The 17,477-nt window shown below is 50.1% G+C and overlaps 1 protein-coding gene across 1 annotated transcript in view; it reads left to right on the top strand.

Moving 5' to 3' along the window:
- Nucleotides 1-17,477, top strand: part of PAPLN (papilin, proteoglycan-like sulfated glycoprotein) — a 37,482-nt gene that overhangs the window by 18,325 nt on the left and 1,680 nt on the right. The window contains exons 14-25 of the mRNA XM_006884790.1: nucleotides 6,021-6,101; nucleotides 6,306-6,567; nucleotides 8,370-8,490; nucleotides 8,831-8,969; nucleotides 10,417-10,837; nucleotides 11,707-11,844; nucleotides 12,188-12,312; nucleotides 12,491-12,608; nucleotides 13,088-13,225; nucleotides 13,854-13,981; nucleotides 14,070-14,178; nucleotides 14,537-14,703. Coding sequence (XP_006884852.1) covers nucleotides 6,021-6,101; nucleotides 6,306-6,567; nucleotides 8,370-8,490; nucleotides 8,831-8,969; nucleotides 10,417-10,837; nucleotides 11,707-11,844; nucleotides 12,188-12,312; nucleotides 12,491-12,608; nucleotides 13,088-13,225; nucleotides 13,854-13,981; nucleotides 14,070-14,178; nucleotides 14,537-14,703 — 1,947 coding nt within the window. The remainder of the gene's footprint in view (nucleotides 1-6,020; nucleotides 6,102-6,305; nucleotides 6,568-8,369; nucleotides 8,491-8,830; nucleotides 8,970-10,416; nucleotides 10,838-11,706; nucleotides 11,845-12,187; nucleotides 12,313-12,490; nucleotides 12,609-13,087; nucleotides 13,226-13,853; nucleotides 13,982-14,069; nucleotides 14,179-14,536; nucleotides 14,704-17,477) is intronic.

The following is a 17,477-nucleotide window of genomic DNA, read 5'->3' as shown; positions in this document are numbered from 1 at the left end:
TGAATCCAGCTTGAATTTCTGTCAGTTCCCTGTCAATGTACTGTTATGGTCATTTTTAAACAATCTTCAGCAAGATTTAACTTGTGTGTAATATTTATGATATTGTTCGATCTTTTCTACACTGTTGGATCACCTTTTTTAAAAAAAATTATTTTTTATTTTATTATTTTGTGTGTGTTTACTGTAAAATCTGATCTGATTGGTACTGGAAGAGATTGCCCCTCCTCCAGCGGAGCATTTGGTGGACTTGAACCACGTGCCTTTAGGATTGCAGTGCAGCTCCTTGCCACTAGTCCACCAGAGCTCCCTTGGATCACCTTCTTTTAATAAAATAAAAACAAATATGGATTTCTTCCAGGCAGATGGCCAGAAGTGTCTTTCAAGTTTCTTGTCATAAAATGGTGAGCACGTGTAGGACTGCATCTGGTTGTTGAAACACTTCAATAGGTATTCCATCAATTCCCGAAGCCTTATTTTTTGCCAATGCCTTCAGTGTACCTTGGATGTCTTCCTTAAATATTACTGGGTTTTGATCATATGCTAATTTCTGAAATGATTCCATGTCAACAAATTTTTTTCCTGTGTCTTACTCTTTATTGTTCCTGATTCTTGTCATATATATGTTTTTCATCTTTTTTTCAAAACTTGTTTTATAGAGGGAACCAATTCTTTTTGATATGGTGACTCTGTATTCTGTCTTTTAATGCCTCCTGCATCAATCAAGTATTTTGCCTATATAGTCCTTAATACTAAGGGATTCAAATTAATGAAAAATTAAAACAAGTCCTTGAGAACCAAATGATGACCTTGAGTCTATCCCACCTGAATTTAAAAACCATCTCAAGAATAGGTTCAAGGTACTTGAACACTAATGACCGAAGACCAGAAGAGGTGTGAGATGACTAAAGGATATCGTCCAAGGTTTTTACAAAGGCAGAGGAGAAAGAAAAGACCAAAATGAATGTCAGAAGAGACTCTGAAAATTGCTCTAGAATGAAGAAATCTCAAAGCAAAGGGAAGAAATGGTGAAGTATGAGAGATGAACAGAAGCTTTCAAAGGGTATCTTGAGAAGACAAAGCAAGGTATTACAACAAAATGTGCAGAAAGCAGGAGTTAGAAAAAAGGAAAGAATACACTTGGCATTTCCCAAGCTGATAGAGCAGAAGAAGAACAAATTCAAACCCAAAGTTGTAACCCTGAAGGAATTTTGAAGTTCCCTGCATTGTGTGATTTTTGTGTGTCTCTCGTCCCTTCGATCCATTTTGTGTGGAAGCATTTTCTTGCCTTATGAATTTAAGAGGCCTGCACAGGCCCGTGATGGGGCATAATTTGTGTGCGATTTGGATGATGCACTTGAGTGGTCTGGAGTTTCGTACTGTGATGTTGCAGTACAGTCTCATGAATGGTGGCTGAGTGGTCTGGGGTGCAGGGGCCTGACGAGGAGGCACACTGAGAGGTGGGCTGGGGAGCAAACACATGTCTGCTTCCCCTTCCCAAGACCCGCCAGTAAAAACAAACCATGAACCACGTTACATTTTCTAGTAGCCACAAAAGCCCGAATAAAGAAGCCCGTGGCTGTGAATCAATAGTGAACCTACAGCACAGAGTAGAACTGCTGTGTCGTGTTTCCAGGCTGTAATCCTGTGGAAGCTGATGGTCACTGCTTTCTCCCATCAAAGGGCTCCCAGGTTCCCACCACTCCCTACCAGATAGCCGTTAAATCTTCTCCACTATGCCAGGAGGCCCTTTAGTCATAGAAAAAGTAGGGAGACATTTGTATTGTAATAATGTACTTTGTTGTTGTTGTTAGGTGGGGTCGAGTTGTAGACAACTCATAGCAACCCTACGAACCAAAGACCTGAATACTTGTATAACTTTCATCATTTCTTCACGTTCATAGAATTTCCAGAGGCAAGCTATTTTGGAAGTGGATACCACTCCTGTTTCCAAGCTTGTTTTAATTGGGGAGCTCCACCAAACACTGTCTACTATGGGTAACCATTATCACATTTGACACATTAGTGTCACAGTGTTCAGCTTCACAGCAACCACGAGTTACCTCTGTACAGCAAATGGACAGACCAGCACTATACCATGTAGAAGAATGACCAAAAACAATTAAAACCAGGCCTAAAGGCCACAGATTAAAATCACCCACCTTTGGCTTGGTAGTATAACTTTCTATCCACTAGGCCAACAGAGCTTTCTCATTGTTGTTGTTGTTTGGTGCTGTTGAGTCATAGACGACTCATAACCCAATATATTCAGAGTACTTTATTTAGCCCAATATATTCAAAGTGTTTCAACATGTAGTAAATGTAAAACATGTTCTGTGTGTACGAAATCCCAGGTATAGTTATACTTCCAGCACATCTCTTTTTGGGTGCTTTATTTTCATTGAAATACTTCATCTATATTTGTTGTTGTTATTGTTAAGAGCTGTTGATTCAGAATTGATTCATTGCTGACTCTCCAGTGGGTTTTCAGAGGCGTTGGTGAATTAGAACCATGCACCCTTGTTTGGCAGCATAATTCCTTACCTTCGCCACTAGAGCACCCGATCTTTATTTAGATTTCATAAAATGGACTTTCGGAAGAAGTTTTTCAGACATGTTTTGGTTTGTTGTTGTTGTTCACTGCTGTCGAGTCGTAGGTGACTCATAGCGACTGTATGAATGAAAGTCCTCGACACTTGCGTGTGTGACTTTATCCTTTTTCCAGGTTCATAGGTTTTTCTGGAGGCAAGCTATTTACAGAAGTGGATGCCACTCCTGCTCCCAAGCTTGTTTTAACCGGGGAGCACCACCAAACACTGTCCACCATGGGTAACTGTTATCGCATTTGACACATCAGTGTCACAGTGTTCAGCTTCACAGCGAGCACAAGTTACCTCTGAACGGCATATGGACACAAACTAGGGCTTTACAACCTAGCAGAATGCTTGACCAACAACAATTTAAAACAGGCCTTAGGGCCACAGATTAGAGTCACCCACCTTTGGCTTAGTAGCATCACTTTTGATCCACTAGGCCAACTGGTGTCTCTCTATAGTCCTCGACAATTGCGTGAGTGACTTTCATCATTTCTTCAGGTTTATATGTTTTGGTTTAGTTTGGTTTTTTTGTTTGTTTGTTTTATTTTTAAAAAATCAAGTGTCTAAGATTTAAAGTTTTGTTAATTATCATCATGTAAAATTTAAGGCTCGTTTCCTAGGTTATGGTAGCCACATTTGAAGCAACTTAGTAGCTCTGGGGACCAGTAGTGACCCTCAGACTCAGCCCTCAGCCCAGGGATTGGGGCTGAAAGGACGTCTCTCTAGGTAGGTTGTCCTGATGGCTGGGTTGTGTGTGGAAGGTCTCAGCCATAAGCCTACAGGCTACCTTTATCTCACTGGTGTAGAAGAACCATTGAAAAGCCCACAGCTTCAGAGTGACAGCATGGAAGCTATTTAAGAGGACAAGAGTGGCACACGCACAGGGGTGAACTGAAGTGTACACAGATGGGAGGCGGGAGCCTGGTGAGGGGCAGGCTGCCGGATCCAGGTGCTCAGAAGGGCAATGGAAAGGAAGGGACTGGTGCTGGTCCATCAGAGATTGTGCCCGGTAGGTGGGATGGGACTTTGGGACTCTGAGGACCTGGAAGAAGCCAGAAGGCAGGCTGGGCTTGGCAGAACAATGCCTCTGGCTTTCAACACTTTAAATTTGAGGTGACAGAGATGGCCAGGCAGAAAGCCCCCACCTGGGCTCTGTGAGTGTAGGGGAGAGATGTGGATTTCTGTCTGGGGCATGGCAGGTCTGGGGAAAGAATAGCAATCTGCCCCCTTCGGGTTTTGGCCTGGGTGTGATAGAGATTGGACAAAAGCCAAGATTTGACCCCTATATCCTTCATCTTCTGACCCAAGGTGATGATTTAAAAATATTTCCTGGGACCATGTAAGTCAAGTTGAAATGGGATGTTCATGGATTTTGTTCTTTGTAACATTTTTTTATCATGTTTTTATTAATTTTAATGAAAATTTACAGAGGATTTGGATTTCCATTCATTCATTGTTGCATTTTTCTCCCTGCCCACCCCTCCCCCTGAAATTTTATTTTTTAAAAATTTTCAAAAATTACTTTTGATATTTTAATGAAAGTTTACAGAAAACTTGAATTTCCATTCATTCATTTTTGTACATTTTCCTCCCTATCACCCCCAGTTCGCTTTTCTCTTTAAAAAGATTCTTTCACCCTTGCACAATTTCCTCCCTCTCTCCCACCCCCAGTCCATTTTGCTAGGCATTTCTTATTCTGGACTGTTGTTATGCAAATAATACCTAATCATATATTTCTTTTAGATAGTTCTTTCCCTCATCGATTTAAATGGAGTGTTCATTATTTATCCCCTCTTTTCTCAGTTTCCTCCCAACCCTCATGCCAGTCCTGTTCTATAACAGTGGTATTATGCAGTATTTGCCCTTCTATGATTGAGATATTTCACTTGGCATAATGTCCTTCAGGGTCACCCATTTTTTAGAATATTTCATGAGTTCCTAATTTTTCATGCTATGGTAGTATTCCACTGTGTGAGTATACCGCAGCTTTTCTATTCATCCGCAGCTTTTCTATTCATTCATTTGTTGATGGGCACTTGGATTGCTTCCATCTCTTTGCTCTTGTGAACAACACAGCGATAAACATGATTGTGCATATATCTGTTTGGGTGGCAGTTATGGTTTCTTTAGGATGTATTCCCATAGTGAAATTGCTGGGTCAAGTGGTGTTTCTGTTTCCAACTTTTTGAGAAAGCACCATGCTGCCTTCCATAGTGGTTGCACCATTTTACACTCCACCAACAGTGAATAAGGGTTCCAGCTTCTCCACAGCCTCATCAGTATTTGTTGTTTGCTGCTCTGTTGAACTTTGCTGTTGTTACTGGGGTGAGATGATATTTCATAGTTGTTTTGATTTTCATCTCTCTTAGAGCTAGGAGTTTTGAACATTTTTTTCATGTGTTTGTTCACTATCTGAATGTCTTCTTTGGTGAAGTATCTGGTCATATCCTGTGTCCATTTAGTGACTTGGTTGTTTATCTTGTTGTGGTGTTCAAGTATTTTTTTTTAATTTTTTTCGAGTATTTTATAAATTTGAGATATAACTCCCTTATCAGGCATGTCATTACCAAATATTTTTTCCTCAGTCTGTGGCTTTCCTTTTTACCCTGTTGGAAAGGTTTTTGGATGTGCACAGGGATTTGATTCTTAGAAGGTCCTGTTCATCTATTTTATTCTCTGCTGGTTGTTCTTCATAACTTTATTAAATAATAATATGCATACTGTAGGAAAAATGAAGCACAGACATTTCCTGCCTGTCGTTTTTCATGTGTCACTAAAAAAAAAAAATCCTGTTGTCCCAATTTTCTCTAACATTTTGTGATTAAAAAAAAGGTCTTAACTTTATAGAGCTGCCATTTGTACACGGTGAAATTTACACATTTTAACTGCACAGTTGGTTGGGTTATTTTAGCAAATTTACAAGTTGTGCAACAAGATGATGAATGTATTAAAACATCCAGAAAAGCTCAGATAATTCTGCAGTCAGCAGCCCCAGCCCACATCTAAATTCTGTAGTTAGGGTTCTGCTGTGTTTGCTTTGATTATTATCAAGTCTCCATCCATTCTTCCATCAATCCAGTTCTAAACTTGTGCGTTGATTTTTGTTTGATAATTGTAGTCCTACCATAAAAACTCATTTCAGACCTGGCTCCTTTTCAACCCTGTGAATATATAACATTAGCATTTTGTAGGCGGTCAGAGAGAGAGATTCGCACATGTGGAGAGGGTATTGGATGAGGCCATTTCTGCTGTCCGGGGGCGCCCCTGGCCTGCCTAATTAATGGGGTGAGGGAAATGCTGTCCAGAGCTGTCCGGGACATCCTGGCCTGCCAGATTAGTGGGGTGAGGGAAATGTTATCCAGAACTGGCCACCCCTGGTGTCCCCAACTTCCTCCTCTCCTACCCACCCCCTCTGGCTCGCTGTAGAGGTTCCCAGCACACAGGGCATGCGCACCAGCCCCAGGGACCCCAGGATGTCTTTGGGCACTCAGGAGTCCCCCATCTCAGGTGAGCAGCTTGGTCACAGCCCCTCCTCCCCCTGCCATCTGTGTGTGTGTAAGGGGGCTTTATCTAGGAGTGGAGGTCAAGGGTGGGGACCCAGTGATGACTGAGAGGGGAGTGATCCAGGGGACGGATACGGGGGCTCATGGGGAACAGCTGGTGAGTGAGAAAGGAGACATATCTGTGAATCTTCTGAGTCTTCCTCTCTAGACTTCAGAGGGCAGTGGTGGATACCCCAGGGGCAACCATCAGCCTGGAGTGACCCGAGAGGAGACCAGGGTTCCCATATGTCAGCCCCGGGCCCAGCCCCATCTCTGCAGCAGTCCACATACCAGCAGCCTCCAAGGTGGGGCTCAGGGCCCCAGGACTGCAGGCACAGCCCCCACGGTTGCTGCCCCGATGGTCACACAGCTTCTCGAGGACCTCACTGGGAAGGCTGCCCCGGGGTCGGGGTCGCATGTCAGCAGAGCAGGTAGGTGCTGGAGACAGCGTTTCCGTCCTGGGTCAGGAAGGACTAGTCTCTGTCCTGGGTCAGGGAGGGCAGGGCTGTGCCTGAGCCAGGCAGCGGTGGGGGGGCTGCTCCGAGGGGTCTGCGGGGGCTGGGCTCGCCAGGTTCAGGAACTGGACGCTGGACTCTTGTCTCTGAACCCTTCTAATTGTGAAATGGTGGCCACTCACTCTCTGAGCTTCCCGAGGCACGTTAGTTGCTATCACGTGGACCCTTGACTCACAGGGACCCCCAGTGTGTTCCAGCATCAGCCTGTGTTCTCTGCTATCTGTTGGTACACCTCATTAAGAACTGTTATGAGTTCCAGTTCACCAGGAGGCAGTTCAGGGGAGAAAAAGGGGGGGAGGAAGCCTGGTGATCTACTCCGAAACATCAGCCACTTAGAAGCCTTCCAGAAGGCCACAGACTTCAAACCCTGATGGAGTGGTTCTCCTCGGGTGACCACGAGGAGGAACTGAACCCCATAGCTAACAACAGCTGCAGTAGGTAGTTGATGTTGGAGGGGCGCCACCAGTCCTGTGTTCTGAGGTTGCGCTTGGTGGGTTTGATCTGCCAACCTCATGTCCCAGTTGTTCTTGTGTACTGTTGGAATTGACTCATAGTTGACCCCCCAATGGGTTTTCAGAGGCAGTAAATTGCCTAGTGGATTTCCTGGTGGAGCGACTGGTGGATTCGAACCACATACCTTCTTGTTGGTAGCACAGTTTCTTACCACGAATCCTGTAGCACTCCCTCTTGCGTGCATTGTTGTTGTTGTTGTGTGCCCTTGAACCAACTCATAGCTCACCCTCCAGCTGGTCAGTTGTAGCGTGCATTGTTGTTGTGTGCCATCAAGTCAGAACCAACTCATAGCTGACCCTCCAGTTCTTCACAGTGGGTTTTCAGAGGCAGTAATCGCATGAGGGGAAGTTGCCCATTCTTCTCCCACAGAGCAGCTGGTGGATTTGAACCTGCTCCTTTGTGTTGGTAGTACAGATTCTTACCACTAGGACACCAGAGTTCCCACTAGTGTGCCTGGCGGGGATGAAATCTCTGTCATCTTGGGTCAGTGTGACCAGATGATTCCAGCTCTCAGATCTACCTCCAGGCCAGGGACTCAACAGAAAGGTTGGGCAAAGACCAGCCCAACTTTCCTTTGTTTCTCAAACCTGACCATTCCAGCAGAGGGGGGCTGAGCCTCCAAACCCCTGTCTCTCCAGATACCCTGCCCAGCAGGCGCCTGCTCCTCCAGGGGCTGTGGTGCTCAGGGCCCCCCGCTTTGGGGCAGCAGCTTGGGGTGATTCTGAGCTCAGCTGTGCTGGGTGACCTAGGAAAATTACTTAACCTCTCTGATCTTGACTCTCTGTTCTGTGCACTGGGGCCAGTGGCAGCCTTGGGATGGGTTATGGTAAGGATTAAATTATCACCTGTCCCTTGCTTTGATATTCCTTCCTACACCCTACCTGGGGGGAGGAGAAATAAATGATGAGTCCTCTGAACCCCCTTTTCTGCCCACTTCCCATCTGCTGCTAGTTTGTGAGAACCCTGGACACTAGTACTTGGGCCCCATGCACTTGTCCCTGCTTGCTTGTGGGGGTGATGTGAGTCGAGGACCTGCTGGTATCAGAGCTGCTGTCTGTCTATTGTACACCCTTGCTCTCCCCCTGGGATCCAGACCTGCTCAGTCTCCAGTCTGGGGAGTCTCAGAACCTGCATCCTGGGTGCTGGTGGCTCAGGGATGAGCACAGGATGAGGGAGGGAGTGCTTAACGTGATGATTTCTTCTAGGTATGGGTGCTGCCCCGACGGGGTGTCTGTGGCCCAGGGGCCCCACCAGGCTGGCTGTGCAAGGTCACAGGGTAGTGACAACACACGGAACAGGCCGGGGTCGAGAGCATCAGCTTCCATGGTAAGTGTCTAATTTAAGAGTGTGTGTGTGTGTGTGTGTGTGTGTGTGTTTGCATATGCATGTGGGGGGGGGGCAGAGGTCCAGCCCTGAACCTGCGCAAGGTTACTGTGATCCAAGGTCTTCAAAGCATTGGCCTTTGAGAAGGGAGGGCCCTGCAGGCCACCTACCTAGGTATCCCTCTGAGCCCAGGGCCTTCAGGGCTAGTATGGGCTCTGGGTGGGGGCATACATGCTGTGCTCTCACTCTGTCCTTCCTGCCACCCTCCCCCCACAAGCCAGCACAGAGCCCCCACAGAGAGCTTGGTACTCTTCCCAACTTCCTAGGTGGGCTTCCTCCCTAGGTCTCCCAGGCTCACCAGCCCCAGGCCCAGCAGAGCCAGCCCAGCGAGTGCCGGGGCACCCAGTTCGGCTGCTGCTATGACAATGTGGCTTCTGCAGCAGGTCCTCTTGGGGAAGGCTGTGTGGGGAAGCCCAGCTATGGTGAGTGGACACCCCTACATCCTGGGCCTCTGTGCCACCAGCCCCAACACAAAGCCCAGCACTTCCCTCCTGGCTCAGTTCTGCATTCATGTCTGTTTTCATGTCTTCCACAATTATGTTTGGACCAGGCCAGGACCTTGATTTACTGTTCACCATCTGAACACATGCCCCAGGCCTTCCTAGCAGACAGCGAGAGGCTGAGGGTGGGTCCTGGGGGAAGGACACCTATCCTGGCTCTGGGACCTAAGCTCCTCCAGTGACTGGCCCCTCCAAAGTCAGCTCAGGGCCTCCAGTGCCTGGATGGGGAAGATGTCCTGACTTGGCTGGGATGCAGTTGACAGTGGAGGCTGTGCTTTTTAGGGAGATGGGACTGGGGGTGGTCGCAGGCTAGAGGGCAGGGGACATGGGGACCTGCTGACACCAAGGGCGAGATTGTCAGAAGTTGCCTGGAGCTCAGGTTCTTCAGGAGGCCAACTTAACACCGGTTGACTGGTGTTGAGCTCTGACCAGCTATCAGGTCTGGAGTGAGAGTTCTCGCAGGGAGTGCTGGGAGCTTGGCTGACAGACTGGCAGGACTGACCTGGATTCAGGGACCACTGTGAGGGCCTGGGAGCAGGGGCACCTGCTGGGCACCTCCTTAGGCCGCCTCACCCTGCGCTGGGTAAGCACTTCAGACTCACACCCAGGTTTGCTCAGGGTACACCAGGGGCTCTGCGTCAGGCCATCTGGTGGAGGTGGTGTTAGATGCCATTGAGGCGACTGTGGCTCAGAGTGACCCTATGGATGACAGATCCACCTGTGTCCTATCCTCTCACATCCTCACAACCTCCAGTATGCTCATTGCAACAATCACTGTGTTATTCCATCTTGTTGAGGGCCTTCCTCTCTTTCTCTGACTCTCCACTCTTCCAGCATGGTGTCCTTTTCCAAAGATGTGAGATGAAGTTTCACCATCCTTTTCTCTAAGAAGCACTCTGGTTTCATTTGCTCCAAGACAGACTTGTTTGTTCTTTGGGCAGTCCATGAGATATTCAGTATTCTTCTTCAACGCCATAATGCAAAAGCATCAATTCTTCTGTCATCCTTATTTAGTATTCAGCTTCCAGATGCATATGAATTGAAAATCCATGGCCTGGATCAGGTGCACCTTAGTCTTTAAATGGATATCATTGCTCTTTAGCACTTTGGAGAGGTCCTTGACAGCAGATTTCTCCAGTGCAGCCCTTGTTTTGGTTTCTTGACTGCTGCTACCCTGAGTAGTGAGCTGGGATTTCTGGCTGCTGTGACTCCAGCCCAGGCAGCTCTGGGCTGCAGACCACTGTGCTTTCCTGTCAGCTGTTAAGTGCTGAGGCTGTGAGGTGGGGGAGCTCCGGAGCAGGGCTCCAAGGGACAGTACTGGTCGCTTTCTTATTTCACATCTTGTGACTGGAGTCCTTCTTACCCCCAGCCTTCCCCGTGCGCTGCCTGCTGCCCAGTGCCCTTGGCTCCTGTGCCGACTGGGCTGCCCGCTGGTACTTCATCCCCTCCGTGGGCCGGTGTAACCGCTTCTGGTACGGTGGCTGTCATGGCAATGCCAATAACTTCGCCTCGGAGGAGGAGTGCATGAGCAGCTGCCACGGACTCCAGCCTGAAGCCTCCGTCCCGAGCACCCACCACCATGGGGATCCTGGAGGCCAGCATGAGCCCGGCCAGCACAGCCTGGAGGCCACAGCCCAGAGGAGGCCCGGGCCTTCGAGCAGCCTCTGGTGGCAGGACCAAGAGACTGGGCTGGGGGAGGCTGCCCGCAGCCAGGAACACAGCCCCAGTGGCTCTGGCCTGGGCGGGGATGCCAGGCAGCCGGCCCTGCCCTCTGGAAGCTCCTCGTACAGGTGAGGCCCACCTGCCCCAGGTAGGAGGCTGGGCTTGTATGAGCTGAAGCCCCAGGGGCCAGCTTCTCCCTCCCTAATCTCTAGCTTCCAGCAACCCTGTTGAGGCCTTGGAGACCAGATTTGTGCCAGGCCAGGTGCCTATCAGGTGGTGGGACCAGGACGCGCCACTGCACTGTCTCCCCCTGCACCTGGGGCCCCTCTGGCTTGTGCATGCTGTGTGCGAGGCAAGCCGGCCGGCCCACCCCTCAGAGCCTTCGCTCCTCTCTGCTTACACGGTGACGGGGTTTCCTGCCCTGCAGAGTATACAGGTTCAGTGGGAGGCTGATCCATTGTGAATCTTGAGAGGATGTCACATGAAGGATCTGGGCAGATTAAAAATAAAATTTAAAAAACCTGAACTTTAGGGGAGCTCTGGTGGCCTAGTGGTAAGGAGCTGCAACTACAGTCCCAGAGGTGCACGGTTAGAATCCACCAAATGCTCTGCCGGGGAAGGGGGGACAATCTCCTCTTGTACCACCAGTCAGGTCTGATTTGACGGTACATTCATACAAAAATAATAAAATAAAAATAAAAAAAAAACAACACAAAACAACCTGAACTTTGAATTCCAAAGAGGTCAAGCGTGGTGTTTAATTCCCTACATGAAGCCCTATGTGCCTTCCCCACCCGCACTGCTGAAGTGCCAGGTTGAAGCAGAAATGCCTGGGGTTGGTTGCTGGGGGTGCTGGGGCCTCAGGGACAGACTCCTGGGTCCTTTGGGTTCTTCCATGTGTCCTCCTAAGTGCCGGTGACATGATGGTCACTGATCCTGCTGTGGTGGCTGCAGGGCTGGCCCCTAGTCTGGTCACACTCATGTGCCACTCTTCCAGGATCAGCTTGACCAGCTCTGAACCAGCCCTGATGCAGGCTGTCCTGGGGCACTCAGTGCGGCTCTTATGCCCAGATGATACCTCCCTGGACCCCCATACGGGGTGGCTGAAGGATGGCAGGCCTATCTCTTCTGACAGGTGAGTGAGTAAGTGTGTGTGAGTCCTTCCCCAGCAGCAGCCCACAGGTCTCCCAGGGAGAGTGGAGGGAGCCCCTGGTGGGAGCACTGGGGAAAGGCCCAGGGAGAGTGGAGGGAGCCCCTGGTGGGAGCATTGGGGAAAGGCCCAGGGAGAGTGGAGGGAGCCCCTGGTGGGAGCATTGGGGAAAGGCCCAGGGAGAGTGGAGGGAGCCCCTGGTGGGAGCACTGGGGAGAGGCCCAGGGAGAGTGGAGGGAGCCCCTGGTGAGAACACCTGAGTGAGGCCCAGGGATCATTGCTGCCCCAAGAGCCCAGAGCCAGGAGCTCAGCCTCTGCCCCAATCCAGGCACAAGCTGCAGGCTGATGGCTCCCTGATCATCAACCCCCTTCAAGCAGAGGACACTGGCACCTATAGCTGTGGCAGCACCAGGCCAGCTCGTGACTCCCAGACGATCCAGCTTCATGTCATAGGTGCCCCTCATTGGGCCCTCATGGGGTGGAGTGAAAGTGCTAGGCTGCTCCTTGCTGGTGACTCCAGGAGGGACTGCCTGGCCCTGGGACCCCCATCCTTTGCTTGTCCTCTGCCTGCCTCTTGACCCATCCCTGCACCATCTCCTCCCAACTCACCCCTTGTTCCTCCCTGCCTCAGGAGGTGACACACCCGTACTGCCTGAGGCTGAGCCGAGGCACCTCCCTCAGCCCAAGGACCCAACCCAAGGCCGAGGGGGAGATCCCAGGGGCCAGGCACACCCACGGCCTCCTTCCAGGTACCCACCCAACAGTGCCATCCCCTCTTGGCCTCACCCACCCTGGGTCAGTGCGGTTTTGGTGGGTGAGAGAAGGGGAGGGTGCAGTGGACACCAGGCTGTGACCCGGGAAGTGAGAATGGGACAGAGGGGAGGAGAGAGGTCTGGAGGGGGCTGGAGCTGGCCTTGAGGAAGGGTTTGGTTTACAGAAGGGTTGTAGGGGTTGCAGAAGTGACCATAGAGGGTCTTGAGGCCAGCGTGCACTGGGTGAGCAGTAGGAGACGTTGGGGGATGTGTGTCGGGCTGGTCAGCAAGTGGGGGAAGCTTGTTGGGGACATGGCTGTTAGATGTCCTCCAGAGAGCTATAATCAGGACACAGGGTGGTTGTAGGAAGATGAGGAATCTGGAGAGGGAGACAGGGCGGGAGCTGGACAGAGGTCCAGTCCCCAGCCTGGTCAGGGATGGGGAGGCCACTTACGGTAGGGGATGTCTGTTTATAGGCTTCGCCTGGACCAGAACCAGCCTAGGGTGGTGGACGCCAGCCCAGGCCAGCAGATCCGGTTGACCTGCCGTGCGGAAGGCTTCCCGCCCCCCGTGATTGAGTGGCAGAAAGATGGGCAGCTCCTCTCTCCTCCCAGGTCTACTCTACTCCTCTCCCCTCCCTTCTGTGCAGCCTCCAGTCACCCCGCCTGCTGGGTGGCCCTGGGCGTGGAAGCTGCTGGACTTGGGGCTCCTGGAGCAGCTTTTGTGTCCCTGGGCTTTCCGAGAGCATGTGTGGTCAGTGACCTGCAGTCCCAGACGGGTGTCCAGGTGCTGGCTGAGGGAGGAAGTAGAACCAGAGCCCATTTCTAACTTGGGGCCCAAGAGCTAACACTGAGAACATGTCCTCTATTGTATAACCTGCGGGGCAGCAGATGCCAGCAGGCTTTATTTTAACCCCATTTGGCAAGAGGGCTGAACACCAACCATTCAGCTCCCAAGTGGCAGAACCAGAATTTGTGTCTACAGCATAAGCAAAGCAAAAACTAGAATCCCAAACCAGAGTTTTGATTGGAACATTTGAAATTATTTGTCTGTTGGTTGGCTCAAAAGCTGAGCTAGTAGATGAAAAGAGGGTATGATGGCCCAAGGCAGACAGACCCCTGACCAGACCCCAGTGGAGGGGTGTGGCCTGCTCAGCCTGGCACTGGGGAGAGGCGGGGGGATCACGAGCTGGTCCTCTGGTGCCCCCGTGGGCTGGAGCCAGCCGACTGCATGTGTCCCCAGGTACCACCTGCGGCCTGATGGCTCTCTGGTCATCAGCCACGTAGCCGTGGAAGATGGCGGCTTCTACACGTGTGTTGCTTTCAACGGGCAGGACCGAGACCAGCGTTGGGTCCAGCTCAGAGTCCTGGGTAAGTTCTAAGCAGAAGTGGGCCCTCTGCGGTGGGGGGCACAGGCCGGGGGGACTGGCATAGCGGCTGACATCGCTCCCTCCTCCAGGAGAGCTGACCATCACAGGGCTGCCCCACACTGTGACCGTGCCGGAGGGGGACACGGCCAGGCTGCTCTGCGTGGTGGCAGGGGAAGGCGTGAACATCAGATGGTCCAGGTGAGGCTCTCTGTGGCTCTTAGACCCTCCTGTGTGAGTGCAGCCAGGCAAGGGCGGCGACCCAGGGGGGCTGCAGCACTTCCCTGTGTGAACCCCTCTAGGCCCTCTCACTTCTCCCTTGGTTGAGCTGCCTCGAGGTTGGCCTTGATGTTTGAACTTGGTAAGTCTGGGTTGTAGGAGGCTGTCCTGTCCTGCGTTGTGTTGGGTAGTTAGCAACATCCCTCACTAGCTGCCTGGGGTGCTGTCCTCACCAGGTGTGACAATAAAAATGGCCTCCAGACATAGCCACACATCTCCCTGAGAGGGGCAGCACAGCCTCCAGGGGCTGGACAGCTGCCCTGTGTCCTTCTCCTCGTAGGAACGGGCTGCCCGTGCAGGCGGATGGCCACCATGTCCATCAGTCCCCGGATGGCACTCTGCTCATCTACAACTCTCGGGCCAGGGATGAGGGCTCCTACACCTGCAGCGCCTACCGAGGGAGCCAGGCGGTCAGCCGCAGCACGGAGGTGAAGGTGCTCCCACCAGGTACAAGGCACCTGCCCTCAAGCAGCGGAAGGGGTGCATTCGAAGCGTACTTGCTTGTTCTTGAGGGTGGTCATGTGCTGTGTGAGAGTTCAGGGTCTGCAGTCTGAGAGACTCTGGTTCTAATCCTGTTCACTCTCCCAGTTGCAAATATTTTAACATGAATAATGTAACACCGTGGAGTTCTGATGACCTAGTGGTAAGAAGCTGCGCTGCAATTTCAAAGGCATGTGGTTCGAATCCACCAGCTGCTCCTTGGGAGAAAGACAATCTTCTTCCTGTGTGATTAACTGTCTCTGAAAACCCACTAGAGGGTCAGCTATGGGTCAGTTCTGACTCAATACACAACAACAATAGTGTAACAAGGGGCGTGACCTTCCTAAGTGTCACTTTCCCCATCTGAACAACCAGGCTAATCGTTTCCACTGATTCTGCGCCTACTTCTGGTGAACTTGGGTGTAACAGAGTGAAGTGTCTCTTCTGTGCCGTCCTCAGGGCTGATGGTTGGGATCAGCAAGTTCATTGTTGCAGCTCTTGTTTGCTGCTTCCAACCGAGGAGGCTCACCTCCAGCATGTGATCAGGTCTTCTTCTGCTGTGGCCGATAGGGGTTTCGTTGGGTAATTTTTAAGTAGCAGTTTCCCCTTCCTTCTGGTCTTAGCTTGGTAGCTTTCCTGACACCTGTCCCCATGGGTGACCCTGCTGGTTTTGGGGATATTGTAGTATAGAGTTCCAACATCACAACATGCTAGCCGCCATAGTGGTGGAAGTGCTTCACTCAATATGGATTGCATCTTACCATCAAAAAGGCAAAGGTCCTTAGCACTGGGCAACATCATGACAGGTGGAGAAAGGATTGAAACTCAATGGTTTCCACACCCTTGGTGCTAGAAGTCAGGAGATAAGAAGACATATTGCTTTGGGCAAGTCCGCTGTTGGGAATCTCTCCAAAATACTGAAGAGCAGTGATGTCAGCTTGAAGAATAAGATGTGCCTGATTCAGGCTGTGGTCTTTTAAATTATTTGCTATGCATCTGACAGCTGGACAATGAATAAGGATGACAGAAGAATTGATGCTTTGAGTTGTGTTGGAGTAGAGTACTGAATATTCCATGGACTGCCAAAAGAATGAACAGGTATGACTTGGAAAAGGTGCAGCTGGAGTGAGTGCTCCTCGGAGGCAAGGGTGGCCAATCTTCATTTCTCATGCTTTGGGCTTGTTGCTAGAAGAGACTATTCCTGAAAAGGGTGGAGTCAATGAAAGAGAGGATGATCCCTATCGAGATGGATTGACATGGTGACTGCAGCAGTGGGCTCAAGCGTGTCAGACGGTGAGGATGGCACAGGGTGGTGAGGATGGGATTCAGGTCTGTTCGTGGGGTCGCTATGAGTCATACTTGACTTGATGGCACCGAACAACAGCAGTATCACTGTTAAGTCTGCCTTTATTTTTAGAAAAAGATTGGAATTTCATTATGATACTTAATATTACTGTTAGTGTTGTTGTTAGGTGCTGATTTTTAAGTTGTTGTTGAAGCTGTTTATAGCAACCCATGCAGCAGACCAAACACTGCATAGTCCATCCTGCTGTCCTCACAGTGACGCTGGGTTTGAGCCCACTGTGTGTCAGCTCATCTGTAGAGGGACTGCACTTCTCTTTCACTGAGCCTCTATGCTAGTGAGCATGATGGTCTCTCCAGGCCTGGTCTCTCCTGAGAGCTAACACCTGAGATGAAATCTTACCATCTTAGCTTCCAAGGAGCATTCTAGCCCTGCTTCCAGAACAATCTTGTGCATTCCTCTGACAGTTCAGGGCATGTTCAATATTCTTTAACAAAGCTATAATTCAAAAGTATGCATTCTTTTTTGGGGATGTTTGATTTGTTGTCTAGCTTTTGCACTCATATGATGTGATTGACCATACCATGGCTTGGGTCAGATGCACAGTAATTTATAAGGTGATATATAATGTGTGTGTGTGTGTATATATATGTATGTATATGTATATATGTGTGTGTATGTATGTATATGTGTGTGTGTATATATATATATGTTGTTGTTTGTCATGTCCTATAGAGTCAGAACCGACCCACAGCTGACCCTCTGGTGGGTTTTTAGAGGCAGTTAATCGCATGGAAGGAGACTGCCCATCCTTCCCCTGCGGAGCAGCTGGTGGTCTCGAACCATATGCCTTCAGGATTGCAGTGCAGCTTTTTACCACTAGGCCACCAGAGTTCCATATGTTGTTGTTATGTGCCATCGAGTCACCTGTAACCCACAGTGGCCCTAAGTACAACAGCTCTGAATCCTGCCCTGTCCTGAGCCCGTCTCACTAATTCTCACATACCGACCCCCATTGCTTCAGTCACTGTATCAATCCATCTCATTCAGGGTCTTCCTCTCCTGTGCTGTCCCTCCACCCTTCCGAGTATGATGTCCTTTTCCAAGGACTGGTCTCTCCTGGCCACGTGCCCACAGTATGTGAGACAGAGCTTTAAAATTCCAGCCTCCAAGGAGAAACCTGGTTTCACCCTCCCCAAGACAGACCTATTTGTTTTCTTGGTGGTCCATGGTATGTTCAAAACTTTTCTTCAGCACCACAACTCGAACTCATCCTTAGTCATTGTCCGAGTTCCCGATACGTGTGTGTGTGTTGATAATTTATTATGTGTACTGTTGAGTGAGAATAGTCATAGCTGAGTTTTGGGGGTTGTAAATTGCACAGAGGAGATTGTCCATCTTTCTCCCTTAAAGCAACTGACTAATGGATTCAAAGCAC

Source organism: Elephantulus edwardii, unplaced genomic scaffold (genome assembly GCF_000299155.1).
Source record: "Elephantulus edwardii isolate Elephantulus edwardi_28Jun2011 unplaced genomic scaffold, EleEdw1.0 scaffold00037, whole genome shotgun sequence".
In the NCBI taxonomy this organism is placed as follows: domain Eukaryota; kingdom Metazoa; phylum Chordata; class Mammalia; order Macroscelidea; family Macroscelididae; genus Elephantulus; species Elephantulus edwardii.
This window is presented reverse-complemented; position numbering and strand designations above follow the sequence as displayed.